General features: G+C 39.7%; 1 protein-coding gene and 2 long non-coding RNA genes across 5 annotated transcripts; all 3 read left to right on the top strand.

The window, feature by feature from the left end:
* Nucleotides 1-2884: 2884 nt before the first annotated feature.
* On the top strand, nt 2885-6021 carry LOC124171199. Its single transcript, XM_046550339.1, has 2 exons — nt 2885-3733; nt 6013-6021. Exons 1-2 carry the CDS (start codon nt 2885-2887, stop codon nt 6019-6021), a joined length of 858 nt encoding a protein of 285 aa, XP_046406295.1.
* Nucleotides 6022-7466: 1445 nt separating this feature from the next.
* LOC124171483 lies at nt 7467-9092 on the top strand. Its single transcript, XR_006867741.1, has 2 exons — nt 7467-7768; nt 8672-9092. It is a non-coding gene; the product is annotated as an uncharacterized LOC124171483 (long non-coding RNA).
* A 3799-nt stretch (nt 9093-12891) lies between these two features.
* LOC124171484 lies at nt 12892-15966 on the top strand. 3 transcript variants are annotated; one of them, XR_006867743.1, is made up of 4 exons: nt 12892-13134; nt 13591-13802; nt 13935-14068; nt 15521-15966. It is a non-coding gene; the product is annotated as an uncharacterized LOC124171484 (long non-coding RNA). The 3 variants fall into 3 exon arrangements; XR_006867744.1 differs by having other exon boundaries at nt 13591-13766; XR_006867742.1 differs by having other exon boundaries at nt 13591-14068.
* Nucleotides 15967-16272: the final 306 nt, after the last annotated feature.

Consider the following 16272-nt stretch of genomic DNA (forward strand, 5'->3'; position numbering starts at 1 on the left):
GTATGTTGCCCAACTTGAGTTCAACTGTTGCTGTTGCCGGACGACTACTCACCCTGCTCCACTATGCTGCGATCACCATCGAATGTCTTGGCATCCAGCAGAGGGTGGTAAAGCTGGAGGGGTGTATTACGAGAATTCATCCATTAAGAGCGGCGGTGAATATGTCCAAAAGCTGTAGAAGGAGAGGAAAAACGTAAACAAATTCTAATGATACCATTTGTGAGCATACCTCGTGACATAACATACGACACTAATAGCCGGCTTCGAAAATGTCCATTTTAGAGAAAATCTGACGTCCCAGAGGCAAAAATTCCATGATTTGGGGCCTGTATCTCCAAGGCAGGAATAACATATAAGGAGGTATCCCTGTAAGTTGCCCCACTTAACTTGAGGTGTTTCTGTTGGCGGACGACTACTCACACTCCGTCACAATGCTCAGCTTGCCATTAGCTGGCGTGGTGGTTGGCTGGGGCTCGGCGAAAAGAGGATACGTCAGTCAGTAACAAGACGAGACGACAAAACCGCATCGGCTGCCAGACGAAAATGCTCCTTTGGTGATTTCTAAAAGTTCACACCGTGATTTTCGAGAGAAATTTTATCCTCCAGTCATCGACCAATTAGAATCTGTAGATTGGATAAATTCGTGATTACATAAAATTTATCGGTCAACATCAGTACCTGGTTTGCAATTTGCAAACGAAAAAAATGTTTCCAATATACATATCAGGAAAAAAGTATGCAGTATGCAGTAAAAAGGGATTAATTTATATTCCTCTGTCAAAATTCTTTTTATTCACATTTTAAATATAAAGTTTTGGATTACAGATAAAAATTAACTGTTTTTACATAATTTTAAAATACAACCAAATAAGATATCATGGTTGGAATAAATTTTTTTTAGCAATAAGGCAGAAAAATATTTAGGTGCCCCGATATTTAATTCCGCTTTTCTTGCGAACCAAGGGCGTGAGGAAAGCCGTGACGCTTATTCTAGGTTAGGCGCATGGTGTGCCGAGAGCTACCTCTGGTTTTGTTCCACACGTCCTTGGCGTCGTTTTCTCATTACCGTTTGTTTCTTCACGTCGTACAACTACTGTGTTTGGACATCCTGCCGGGTAGGCATACCTCTTCACTCGCTCAAAGGGAAAACATAACTCAAAGGATTCTACACTTCACTATTAATCCTCTTGGTGCAAATCTTTTTGCTGGGGTGTGCGTTCACACGATGGATTTGGTCTGTGCACAAACGGACAGACATAATTATCTAAGTTGTAGAGTAGGGTACTTGGTGATACCGTGGGCAGTAGGGTTATGACTTTTTTGTAACCCCATGTTCCTGTGCTATAGGGGGCGAAGGATAAGTGATCCTAGGGCAGGCTAGCGGGCCTTTGGACTTGCTGCCTGCCAAGACCGTCATGCGTGGTGTAGAGCCACATCCTCCACGAGGTGCCCCTGGTTTTCGCAGAACATGACGGATCTAGACCTGGCTGGTCGATAAACTGCTCCCTTCACTACGGTGGGCCCCTGCGCCAAGGTGACCACGTGAGGTGGGGCGGAGGGTGAGAAGTCTCTAGCAGGGGCGACTCTGGAAACCAGGCGACCTCCAGTTTTATTTAGCCTTACTCATACATGCGGGGCTCTGTATGGGCAGGACCTTTATTTCCCTAGCTACTCGTGGGATTTTCATGGATATCAAACAAAAATCTAAAACCTCATCGGAGGCTGCCGCAAGGCGGTCTCTGTCTCTATCTGGGCAGGAGGAGGAGGCCCTGTTGATGAGCCCCTGTGGGGATCGAGACGGGAGCAACTCAACCGCCCTGACAAAAGGGGGCCCTTCGGGGATCCCCACCAAAGTTGGCCCTACTTCCAACCCCTCGGGGGAGGAGGAGGGCTTATTATCAGACTCCTCGGAGTCAACACTGAAAGAGATGCCTCATACTCCCATGACAGTGGAGTCCGACTCCGGTGCTTCCACCTTAGGGAGTGTGGCCTCTGACATGAGAAGGCTCTTCACAGAGAGCAAGATTTCCGCCAAGAGGAATAAGAGGTTGCGGAAGAGGGAGAGGCAAAGGGCTGCTAAGGCTGCCGGAGGATCTGCGCCCCCCCCTGCGAAAGGGTGTACTGCTGGGGACAATGTACCCAGCAGGGGCCCCGAGCGGGGTGTGGTTGGTGCGGAGACCCCGAAGGCCGCGGCAAAACGGAGCCGAACCCCTGGCGACACTCCTTCCGGCAAGGCGAGAGACAATAAGAGGGTAAAACCCTCATATGCTGAGGTCACCAAGGACCTCAAGAGGATGGCCATCGTTCCTCATAACTACCCGACAGGGGTGGTGACGGAGGAATGGATTGCGGAGATCGAGGGGCGACTGGAAAAACTCTGGGAGGCTGTCCCAGAGGGCCAGGAGCTCCCGATTTTTATGGGCACCAGGCTCATCAATGGTGCCATGGAGGTTGCCTGCTGCAACGATCTATCAGCGTCGTGGCTGGTGACCGCCACGGAACAGATGGGACCTGTAGAAGGGATCGTCTGTAAATGTGTTGAGGCGGACACCCTCATAAAGAGGAGGAGACTGATGGTCTGGGTCCCAGGACACAGCAGGCCAGAGGTCAAGCCTCTTCAAGAGCGACTTAAACGCGTCAATCCTGGGCTTAACATCAGCCTTTGGAGGACGTATGACAGGCAGGTGCTTGCAAAGGGCACCCGATTCATTTTGGGTGTCGATGAGCCATCTGCCGACATCATATCGGGCCCCAACTTTCAAAGGCATATCGGCCTTAGCAAAGTTGAGGTTGCTTTCCTGGGGACTGCAGGGGGGACGGATAAACCGAAACCCCCTGATGAAGAAGCTGCCTCAACCAGCAAGGAGGGAGTGGAGAAATAGTCATGGCAGGCATCACTATGCTCCAGGCCAATCTCCAACACTCCAAGGCCGCCTCAGGGGTCCTGCAAAGGATCCTTTATGAAGGTAAGGTCAATGTTGCTCTGATCCAAGAACCATGGGCTTTCCAAGGTAGGGTCAGAGGCTTGAGTACAACATCTGGTAAAATGTTTCATTGTACCAATGCTGATAGACCAAGGACATGTGTCTTTGTTAATGGGTTGAGAGCCATGCTCTTACCACAATTTACCTCCAGGGACCAGACGGCAGTCCTGCTGACTCTGGGGACTGGTGCCAACATGAGGAGGATTGTTACCTGTTCCTCCTACCTACCATATGACTCTCCGGAGCTGCCGCCGACTGCGGAGTTGGAGAGGTTGGTAAGTTATTGCAGATCTAATGGTCTAGAATTACTAGTGGGGTGTGATGCTAACTCACATCATTTTGTGTGGGGGAGCAGTGACTCCAACGATAGAGGCAGAGCCCTAGTGGAATACCTCATGACAACTAACCTCCAGGTGCTCAACAGGGGCTCCTTACCCACATTCTCAAACAGTCTGAGGGAGGAGGTGCTAGACATTACTTTTTGCACCAATATACTGGTAAGCTCAGTGGGTGAATGGAGAGTATCCAACGAGGTCTCACTGTCAGACCACAGGCATATTCTCTTCACACTTATGCTCGCCGCTGAAAAGCGAACCACATACCGGAATCCTAGGAGCACGAACTGGGTAATGTACCGAGACTATTTAAGGGATAGCCTGTCACAGACTATTCCTAACAAATTCAACAAAGTGGAGGAGATTGATGCTGCTGCAGAACATCTGCAGAAGTGCATCATCACCTCTTACGAGGTCAGCTGCCCGTTAAGAACCAGGAAAGAGAGTGGTAATCCACCCTGGTGGGGAGCAGAGTTAGAAAGTCTCCGAAAGGAGACAAGAAAACTCTTTAAGGAGGAACCTGCGCTTCGAAATACTGCTTTCATTAGTTAGATAAACTCGATAACAACGAGTTAAAATCGCTAAATTAGTCATTCATAAAAATTAAAAGTAATGCTAAATCAATCAAAATAGATGTACAATGCATGAATTTTACTTAAAATGGAATAATCTAGTGATATGAAGAATGGCTGTTATATTGACTCTTAGGTATCGGAAGAATTTAAGTACTTTCTCTGGAAATACAGTAAAGCTTTGTAACTACATCATTTGTGATGAATAAAATGAACTTAACTAATGAGACCTTTTGCTCTGTTAATTTCAACTTAATTTGGAAAAATGGTTTATTTATAATTGCTGACCACCAACTTGACAACGCTGCCAGCTAATCGTAGTTTCTAGTGATGGGCAAAGTCGATCATTTTAGTGATTCAATCATTTTGACTCGAGTCACATAAGTGATTCAATCAATTGATTCAATCACTATGATCGAAAAGACTCAAATCAAGATTCAATCACTATATGATCGAAAAGACTCAAATCAAGATTCAATCACTATGATCGAAAAGACTCAAATCAAGATTCAATCACTATGATCGAAAAGACTCAAAGGAGTCATGATTGAAAAGACTCAAAAGGAATCATGATCGGAAAGACTCAATCAATGGATGTAATAAATCACTTTGAATAATCGAATAAATACTGCCTCATCTGCGAAGAGCATTGGTAACGCTGACTGCTATCCATATTATCATTTCATATTCTATTTTAATTGTGAATTCCTAGATGAGTAAATTAGATTGCAAAAATGAAGGAAGCAGTGTCATGAAAATATTTGGGAAGGCGAAACTACCACAGTTTCTTAACACTAATAAAATAATTTCTAACTATAGTTGATCAAAATATAACACAAAATACACCACACACTATGCATGAATCTGATCTGCAGGATAATTTTATGAACGGCACAATAAAATATAACCAGCTTTAACTTCTACTTCTTAACGTTCTCCTACAGGAGTCATCTTAATATTTTCCTTTTACGTGTATTGGTGTTATTAATACTGATAACTGCTGGAAAAAATTTAAGAAAAAGATTACACAAGTATTCAGTTCTTCATAACATAGTATTTAATTTTATCACAACTATTTCTGCCCTGACGAAAAGAGATTAAGCATCGGTCGTTCCAAATTTTGAATCAAACCGGAAACCGAGATGATTGATATGAAACCGGAAGTCGGAGTGATTGATGATTGATGATCGACTTGTTTAACGAAATGAATCATGAGTCATTTGATTCACCTAGTGATTCAATCTTTTTGATCGAATCGTTCATGATCGACCCATCACTAGTAGTTTCACAGCGATTGAGCACTCAGAGTAAGGATGGGGGAGAGTGCGCTTTGGCTACTGCGCATGTAGTCAAGATCCCGCATATACAGCATATACATCCCACACTTCCCACAATTCTTCCCACAAGGGATTCCCGCACTACTTCCCACGATCACGTGGTAACCATGTTCACTACAAGAATCTGCTACTGCGCAGCCTGAAAGCGCCCTCTACCCCAATCCTTACTCTGAGATTGAGCACCTTTGTTTGTTTACGTTACCTCGTAGAGTTACGTTGCATTGTGACAATATTACTCGTTTTATTATCCCTTTTACTTAGCCTTAAGTTATTAAATATACCTTTGAGCTGAAGTGATGGCGTCATTATGCCGATTTAAAGGCAAATTTGTGTCTGAGGGTAAAGGTAAGAGCTTGCCCATACAGCACACAAGGTGGAATACACATGTATTGCATCTGTAATACAGTCAAAATACACGAAGACCGGATGCTGTATTCAATTGTAATACAGCAGTAATTTCTGTGTATTTTCACTGTAAATATGCTTCAAATGTCCTCTAGTACACGTATAATACAGTGTAATACATGATGTACACTAGTGTATTTTTCCATGAAAATTACATGATGTACAGTAGTGTATTTTTCCACGTAAATTACATGATGTACAGTGGTGTATTTTTCCACATAAATTACATGATGTACAGTGGTGTATTTTTCCACGTAAATTACATGGTGTACCAAAATGTATATTTCCATGACAGTTACATTGTAACAATTACATATACAAGCTGCCTTCAACCTCAGTAGTTCATGTAAGTGAACGTCTTTTCCTAACAAATTCACAGGGGATATGAGGTGCAATACTTACTAACCGATCAATACAAATAATTAAAGCATAGCTTGGAAGCTTAACATTTTTGTTGCCTCTCATAAAAGCTAATAATATCTTCCTCATGACCCCTAAACAAAGCAAATGCATGCAGTCAAGAGGAAAATCCATAACCATCCTAATGCCAGGGATTGCTAGTAACGGGTTGTAACACAGCCACCTAGTGATAAGGCTTGTTCCCAAGCGTGTGTGGCGAGGCCAAGCATTTGATTAAACCTGGTTGCATTCCATGCACTTTCCTTGGATAGATAATTTCTTTCTAGCAGGGTAAAAGGTGTTCACACAAGGTCCCAAATGGTTCTATTAATTAAGAGTAAATTCTTCTTCAATTGTTCACTGAATTAGACATTGCATGACAGATGGGCTATGAAAATCTTACCCTAGAGCCTGAGTAAATAAGATTGTTCAATGACAATTGCCAGTGAATCATAACATCATTGACACATCTGCTATTATTCCGCTCGTATTCATCAAAATGAAAGCCAAAATTTACATATAGTCCAACCTCAGCTACTAAAACGTACCAGTCCCAGGCGCTTATGCATTTGAAATATTGTTTGGGATGAGCAAAAGTTTCAATGTCACTTTGCAGTAGATGTATCAATCTAATAAAAATTTGAAAGTCCTGCCAAACCACCAGCATAAAAATATGTATAAAGAATATGATATCTCTTAAATCACATCTCAGCTCTTACCATGCATGAGGAAATCACCACAATGAATTATAGTGGCAGGAAAGAAAAAAACAATTAAAATACAGATATTTTATATTTTCATTATTCAATCACAATAATAGCTGCAATCCTCTCTTGTTACCATGAAATGCTTTGCTGAAACAAATATTGTCATTCTCTTTTGAACAAAAATTATTTTTAAGTACATTGACAGAAGCCATACTAACTATCTTCAATAGTTTCTCCAACGAATGTCTATTGTCACATCATCCACTTAAAAAAATCCACATCCACCATAGTTCTATACGTCACTTATACCACTGTCTTTCTGTCTTCTGAATGATAGTTTGGTAACTGAAGAAATGGCACCTTCCTCCAGTCTCGGCACCTTAAGTCAACACGAATTATCTCCCCATCTTCTCGTGCAAGGCCACAGATTCTTTTCTGATGTCACTCGATGTGAAGTGCAGCTCACACACCTAAAATTAATAAATAAGAAAATACCAAGTAAATTACTTAGTCTTTTCAATTTAAGGCATTTCTGAATGAGAAATATATCTAATGACTTGGCTGGTAAATACAGGAGATAACTACATACCTCAATGATTTTTTTTATAAAAAACTAGATATAAGCATACGATAATTTGAGATGATAAAAGCCGGACACAGCTAAATTCCGGTTCATTGCATCACCCATGATTAATACATTACACAGGTTAGTTGTCTTGCAACCCGTTGTAATCCGAAAGCGCTGTGGTCCGACTCCCGCGTCTATTAGTTCCCCACTTTTGCCACTTGTCGCGACAAAAATATTCTCTGGGTTGCTTAGTCATTACATTCCAACGCAAGGCAACGGACGCTTGTGTGCAGAGCTCCGGAATTCATCAATTTGTGAGATTTTCTTTGGAAAATATTTGCAATTCTCGAACTTGTTATGTGTGGGGATGCACGACCGCTTACAAGAAGACGCAAAAAGTGAACACTTCGGTTGATATCTGGAAGAAAGCAGGTCCAAGGCTATGGCATGGTGTGGCTACGGTGAGTACCATTTTAGTTGGTAAGAGGGATTGATCAACTTTGGCCGATTTTTTTAAAATTTCTGTTATTAGACGTTAATATACATATCTTGTGATGAGATAACAATTGGTTATCATTCGCCGTGGGAGGAAAGTGAGCACTGGGGAGGAAAATGTGCTGCTGTTACTTCCCGCCAGCAATGGCGGGAAGTGCCAGCTATATGCAAGTTGGCTAAAGACCTATGAAAAATTAGATCCAAAGTTTTTTGAATACGCATGTTTGCTGTTTATATCCGAATAAAATATTTTAAAGTCGGCCGGTAAGCAATTAATCGCCTTTTTTACACATCGTGGGGATATCGCGGGCGACTCCATTTTGGCGTCCTTATTGGCATTTATACATGAATGTTCTTCTCTGGACTGAAAGCTTTCTATTTGTCTTCTAAATAAGTGGGGTTTAAATCAGGGAAAATCGATGTAGTGTTATGACTTCAAGGCAGAATTGTTGATAATGTGAAGAGATCAATTTAATCTGCCATGTGCTTCTATTTAGATGATGCATATATCTCGCGGATTGATGCGCTGACGCAATGGCGGAATAGGAACCTCTTCGCAATACCTACGAATTTATGTCCGCGCCAGTGAATGCGTTGTGAAAATAGGGCATCTTCGAATTAATTTGATATCTTTTCGTTTTATAAAGTGAGTTCTCTTTCCGTTTGAAACATAAAATCGCTCTTTCCGTTGATAAGAGATATGTTTGTATTTTTTTATGATAGAGTTCTAAACTTTCACTGATTGGTAACTAGAAAATGTTCCATTTGTAATGAGTGTTAAACTATTTCTTATTGAGTGTTGTATTGTCGATCCTTGTGTTTCATCCTTTAAATCAGTTTTCTTACATCATCTGTTTTCTACCTTTTAGGTGGAGTATTGCCGTGGTTTTGCTGTTTCGATTGCAAGGATGCTGGGCCAGAAACGGCCGCTGGAGTAGTGCAATTGGTGGGAGCGAAGTTAAATTAGTGAAAGTGAAGTGCAATTAATACTATTCTGGAGCAGTCAGTGTTATCATAGTGCAATTAGGTTAGTGTAGTGCAAGTGATTTCAACGATACAAGGCTTGAATTTTTGTATCAACTGTTCTCAGTGTTGTTTCATTATTTATTTGTTGTGCTTAATCATCTTAAGTTTAAACTGTTTATAAAAGGAAAGTTATTTTACGTGGTGTGTGACTCACACAGTGAATAGCTATAGTTTGATATTGGACTAAAGAGATTTCTGTTTTAATTTCTATGTAAGTTACAATTTTGGCAATAAATTTCTGTTTGATGTGATTGTGAACAATAATTGGGATATAATTATTTAAGTCTACATGACATCCGGTCCACGTTTCCCGTAACAGCTGCAAATTGCATGATTTCTAATGTGTGTTACAGTTAATGTGAGTGCCACCCCCTCAGAGGCAAGTATTTGCAAATCCATGCACAGGTGAGTTTTGTGTTATAGTCATAATAAAATGCCAAATTTCAATTCTGTGAAGGACAACTGTTAGATAGGGTAGCGCTTTTTAGTCAATAGCATTCTTCATTCTTAATCTTGCACTGTGACATCCGTTGCAAATGCAACGAGCATTGTTAGATTAATTGCCATATCTTCAACGCTTTATGATGCATCACGTCCGAAATGTTGTTTGTATGGTTGTGTTCGGTGCCTTTTTTTCTCGTTGCTTTTGAAATCAAAAGAGTTCGGGGCTTAGTGGGTTTTGAGCTTTATCTGTACCAATCGCTCTTTCCGTTGATAAGAGAAATGTGTTTGTATTTTTTTAAGATCGATTTCTAAACTTTCACTCATCCCTCTCGTGGAAATACTTTCTAAAAGTCATACTTTATTTACGCTTAATTATTCTGTGGTTTTCTTCGCTGTGCCTTATGACAACTAAAGTCAATGTCATACTCCGATAACATTACCGATATACATCGCAATACTTAGAGTAGGGGAATCCAGAAGTTGCGATGTTCTGACATGTTAAGCAGGTAATTGTGCACTGTGAGAGGCGTCGTATATATTACGGAATACGTCGTCTGCTGGTCATGGAGTTAGCGGGAAATTGACAAAAGGACGATTTGTTATTCAGTGATTCGTTGAAATGTATTTATTAACGGGTAGTGGTCAAGTCGAAAAGTTAATTCGGTTTTCTGTCCGTCCTATTGCCCTTTAAAACTATACGTTTCCCCATGCAGCGACCCGTCTTTGCAGAATAGGCAACACTGCGACATTTGGCAACACTTCGTTAGCTCGGGATGCTCATGGCAACACCTAGTGGCAGTCTCTTTAATCTCCTATATAATGTATTCTCCATGGCATCACCCACGATTGTAAGAGAAAAACGCGTATCTCCATTCACGGCGGTTCATACACACTAATAGCATATAAGTTACTGACGAGACTCAATGAATTTCTCAGCATTGCTTTCCATGAAACTTATTGAGTATCGCTGGTCTTGCGAAATGATACATAAGCTCAAATTAATTCGAAAGCATGAATACCTTAAAAGGTATGTGTTTTCCCCCGTAATATACGGTACTACGCCAAAAATATAATGACTCGGAAGCTTCATCGAAAATACCCTAGTATATAACTTAGGGCGTAAATAATTCAAACAGCTTTTCAATTCTAAGTTAAATAAGTATTTTTAACTGAGTACAGAGTTTCAGACGCATAACACACCAAAGGGCAAGCTAAGAAATAATATTCGATACCATAGCTAAATTATAATTCCCAGTAACTCCTTCAACCACACGTTTACTGAACGAAATAATACAAAAAACAACTAAAATAAAAGAATTTTCAGTCGAATTGCCGCTACAATATTTTAAATCACCACTTTTAGTATTGGAGACATTCATCAACATCTCCAAGCCACATCTAGCTAGAAATTACATCCAAATAATTACAGCGTGAAAGGGTACATACCTTACTGTTTTTCGTGGAGATGAAATTGTCTCTTCTGATCGCCCGAATCCACTTGATGTCCAGCTCATGATATCTTGGAAAGCTAAAAACTTAACTTTGGGTCCACTCCTGGGGCCTAAGTCCGTAACTTGAATTCTCCTTTCTCCGGAGACTCTGTACTCTCCCGTAGTTTCCTCCCGACTGTAGTCCGTAACTCGGCGGAGAAAACATCAGTTCCTGGCCGCTACCGGAGAAAACTCTAATTCTCGGTATCGGATAGGAAGAGCAGATAGGTATGAAAAATATTGAATCCGAAGCCGGCGATACCGTGAAGAACCAATAGAAAAGCTTTGTTTCAAATAAAAAAACGAGAGGGAAATCAAACGATTCTCACCTGTAATAAGGGCTACTCGTTCATCATTAAAGTTAAACTTTCAAATAAAAGAAATTGATGCATCGAAATTATAATTGATAGTGGATAAATCGATTTAAATCCATCGCAGATATATTTCTTCATTAGTACACACAAAAGAGTATATTATACCATTGAAAAAGGAGAGACTAATGCGTAACACCAAAGCATTTTTATGTTTTAGATGGAGGTAATCTTGTATACAAACGGCCGCTGTATTCATTGATGATATATATGGCATATTTTTTTGCACTTCGGATGCTTACTTTCATTGGTGAATGCATGATGAGTATGGAAAAACATAACTATCAACGTCAGTATTACATGCATTTATCCTCAAAAAGCTGAAATACACAATGTGGGAGTGGAAAAAGAAAATTGAAAAACTTTACTATGCAGAAAAGAATCGTAAAGAAAATAACGTTAAGATAAATGTGTGAATGGTACATAGTTATTCTTGCAAATACCTACGTGCCAGCAATTAGTAGCATATGTTACAATCTCCCAAAATGTTATAGTTTAGGAAACACAACAACCTGCCTCGCTACTTTTAAAAATTTCAAATACTGACAGCGTAGAACAGCGAAAACATGGGGTAAATGGTTTACTAGAGGTATATATAGAGAAAACAAAGCAAAATTACCCTTACTTGTACATATTTATTGCTCATCATATCACATACAGCACTACAACGCACACATTTCTATCTTTTTAATACTTATAATCATTATATTCGGAATCAACTGTTTCAATAAATATCTTGGCTCACAATAAATATAAAACACTATTATGTAACACTAATAAAACATGATAATCGGTGTTCCAATCACTTTGCACACACTAAAAGAATTTGCACTCCTTGAAGTTCGAAAGGATTCTTTACACCTCACTTCCTACTCATCACTAACGACTTAGAATCAGATTACGTTATTTCACATTAACATTGCGAAGACAATTAAATGAATAGGTTGAAACAAATTGCTAAACCAGTTATTGTGACAACAACAAACTTCGAATTTCACTATCACTCTCACCGTAACATGACCAAAACAAAAACAAACAACAACACAACGAAATGCGTGAAATGTAAACATTGCCAAAACCTCACATCTCACAACGGGAATTGGAAATAGATGCAATACGTAATAAAATCAAACAGAACTTAGAAGCGAACAAACGAATGAAAATTAACAGGCGTTCGATGTATCCCTAAAGTAAGACTAGTTCAAATATGAAACATATCCCCTTCGCAATACATAGTTAGATACCTTTCATCGTAATGTATACAGTTGATTCGTAGCCTAAATTATATACGTGCGAAATAATTTCGTCGAAGATGTTACATTCACAACACACTTCACTCTTTACTTCATCGTCTATGTGCAATCAATTCACTAAGGGGTACACTAAGGACACAAATTTTGTTCACTTATACTAGAGGCACAATGAAAGTTCACTGCACGTAGTTTCCTTGCAAATGCAGCCATACAAAAATTTCTATTCTTGTCACAAATTACACTACATAAGTTGCCTGCCTAACTTGAAGAATGCATTTTCGTGTTCTATTTTGTCACAAATACGTAAAAAACCATATTAGAATACAATTAGAACTGCAGTACGATCGCCCACAACGGTCCGCCATTGGTATTTTCCTCGTTTCTCCCAAGGGGACTCCATTACAGGAGTCTCCAGAAGGGCCAATGGGAAGCCTTTAACCTGTTGCCGTTTGGCGCGCATTTTATTCGATCGCCAACATTGGCCGTATGGCGGCGCCACTAGGCATTGAGATCTGTGTCAGTGTAATTTTCGCTATTAAACTTAATGGAAGTGGGGCGACGCGCTCCGTCTTTAATCGGATTTTTGCAGTAATTTTTGTAGTGAGAGTCGTAGATTCAGTTTTATTCGGCTTTAGCAATGGGGCCTGACCGGCGTTGCTGTGTCCCTGGGTGGAAAGGAGGCTACTATTGCCAAAAGAGACGTAGTAAGGAGCTGGGAGTACGCAACGAAAGCCTCTTCCAAGCAAGGGTAAGTAAATCACCTATTTTTGGTAGATTTTGATGAAATTATTAAAAATTGAAACTATTATTTATTACCGGACTCAAGGTTAATTCCATGAGTCCAACAAGTGATTGTACCGTGAAGCTTTGGGTAGAAATGCAATGTAGCGGCGTGTCTTGGTCGCTGAGTGTGGATGCCGGCATGATTACAATGTTCCTTTAAGAATATGCTTTCAAAGACGAGGAGAATGCAAAGAAATTGGTTTTATGTTTTAAAAAAGCTGTGATTATATTATAATACTGCTCATTATTAGGAATTATTATGTTGAAACTCACGTGGTCTAGATTCTGCCATTCGTAATATGCTAATGGCGTCGTTGGTCGTCTTGCGTTGTGGCAGGATTACTATTAATTTGCGCGTGAGCTTTGGAGTTATGTACTTGTGTTATTTAATCGGAGCTATTATTGGATGAATTTTTTTCAGAATGTTGCCCAAATGCAGGAATGGTGGCGGGTGATACCACGTGAACAGGGAGTTATCGGAACGAGATGTTGGCTTTTAGGACCACTTTCCAGAGGGATCAATTAAGCGGTGTACCGACATTAACCTTTAAGACGGTTCCATCATCAAGTGGCCGGGGTCCGTGCGAAAAAACAGTGGTAATAAATGAGAGCAGCGCTCTCCTAAAAGTTAAGGTGAAGTCCTCGTTTGTCGCTGATTTGTGGTTTTCCGCCTATGAAGTGTGCTTAATGCAATATATACATGTAGTGTCTGTGCAATCGCAAGCTGTGCTTTGAGTCAATATATTTTTATGGGATTTTTTTCAGGTGTTATTCTATGGAAGAGAGATGTCTATTCCTGGACTCAACATTTTTAACCTCGCTGTTTCTCGTCTCCTTGATGGTGTGAATGAGTAACAGATATGTGCTGGTCTGTCTGTTCAAGCCGTCAATGGTGAAAGGTAATCATATTACTGTATTTGTTTATTATAGTGTAGTAATTAAGTGGGCAGTTTCAAAAATACTCTTTCACTTTTGATGAATTTAATACTTGTGGAGTGTCCTAATTCTGGTCTACATTTGTTATGCTACACCCACTGATTCTTCTGGTGTACCATGCAGTCGACATTGGATTTACTAATGTGGCGTCATTTGTCCTATTCCTTTCTTGCCTCTTATATCCTTTTAAATCATCTTAGTAAATGTTCATGAAGTAATGGAGCTGGTGAAGAAATAAATTTCTTATTGTAATAGAAGAAATATAATCTATTGTAGATTATGTTTCTTCCCTTCTAATGTCAAATTTATTTTTATGTGGGAGGATGAAGGCAATACTCAGTAGCCTGTTGATGGGTGGGGCGAAATTACTTGATTTTGTTTGCCTTAGGTGTGTGAAATGCGATGCACATGATATGATAATTGGCCTTATCATATTTCACGAATTTTTTCCAACATTTCCAACAAATTTCAGCAATCAATATCATGACTTAGGCCTGGTCTACAATGGGATATAAGCTGTTAGTCATTTCTTGTCTCCATTCACAGACTTAACCATAAGAGGGAAACAGTTAAAATTTGAGTGCCTGTATTATGTCTGACACTGAATGCTTGTGTTTTCATAGTGCCTTTTTTTCATGATACAGAAGTTTGCAGAGTTACTTTTTGTGAATGTAAGTATTCCACTCTATTAATGCTCTTATTATATTCTCTTCATACTAAAAAACCAACTATTAGTTTCAATGCTTTTCACTTTAAGTGGCATGACACAAGTATTTTCAGTTTTATCTGCTGTTAATTTCTCACCATTGAGGTGTTGAGAAAGTATTGGTTTTGACTTTATTCATAAGTTTTCATTAGTAAGTCGAGTTTTTCAAATTTATGAGTTTTTAATTTTCTGTTGGTGGCGGTGGTTATTGGTGCCGCTGTCCCTTCAGTCATATGTGAAAATAAAACTTTTCCTGAGCATTCAAGTGGTGATTAACTCTCATATACCCTTTTGTGAAGTGGTAGCATATCAGACAGGGGCAGATCCAGGATTTTGTTCTGGGGGGCACAAGGATACCTCGTAATACAAAACGAATGCAATGATAATGGGCAACAATATTAACGCAATTAAAAATCTTGCGTATTATTTAAGGGTCTGGGGGGCACGTGCCCCCCCCCCTGGATCCGCCTGTGATATCAGATTGTTACTTGATAGATACCTGTGATAATTATGTAATGTATGCATCTTTGGTTGTTATGTTTTCCGTGCTTTAACTCCTTGGTGGTTTTAATCATTGCTATTCAACTTTGCAACCTACCTCGTATTACCTTGAGTGAACTAACTCCTGCTTTGCATTGCATCAAATTGCTATTCATTATACGCATGCCCATGGTGTACACATTTCTTATTTGCATTTTCAATATTACAGATAAATGTTACTAGCACCCGTTGGCATTGTGAGACTCCTGCACCTTTTTTGAACATATGGCTGTGGTGAACTGAATCACATCCCACCCATTTCTGGTTTTGCAAGAGGCTACACAAGCAGCAGTTGCTCTAAGATATGCCTTGATTGGCCAAACATCATCTATAAGAAAGAACATTGACTATTTTTCTTACAACTTATGCCCATTGTGGAATAGTATTTTGGCTCCCTTCTGGAATATATATCATTGTAGTTCTACCATGAAAGTGTACATTAATTACGGCTGACTTCAAAAATATGGAAATGGAAGGGCTATTGCATGAGAAAATGCTGTGGTGAGAATAACCTTGATTGTGTCCGTGGAGTCAAAGTTTTTGTGCTACATTTTTGTGAACTGTCTATTGAACCACCTTTTATTATGTCAAATAAATACTGAGTATGATTTTCAATTTGACTTTATCTTTTTCTGCTCTTCTGTATGAGTTAACATTTTTCAGCAACTTAGTGTTGAAGAAGCATTTCACTTGAAGTGAAAGAACTATGATTCATTCATTTAAAAATTGTTCTGGTAGGTTGCAGTAATCTTCAGTAATTATTTCGCATTGCCATCAACTTCCTGCTGCTCACTTATACTTAATTCCTCCTTTTATGAATCAAGTTCTAAGGGTACTGTTTTTATATTAAATGGGTATCAATTTTCTGTGAAATCATAATACATATCTTTCCTAATAAGTGGATTACATCAAGTAATGTGA

Source organism: Ischnura elegans, chromosome X (genome assembly GCF_921293095.1).
Source record: "Ischnura elegans chromosome X, ioIscEleg1.1, whole genome shotgun sequence".
NCBI lineage: Eukaryota > Metazoa > Arthropoda > Insecta > Odonata > Coenagrionidae > Ischnura > Ischnura elegans.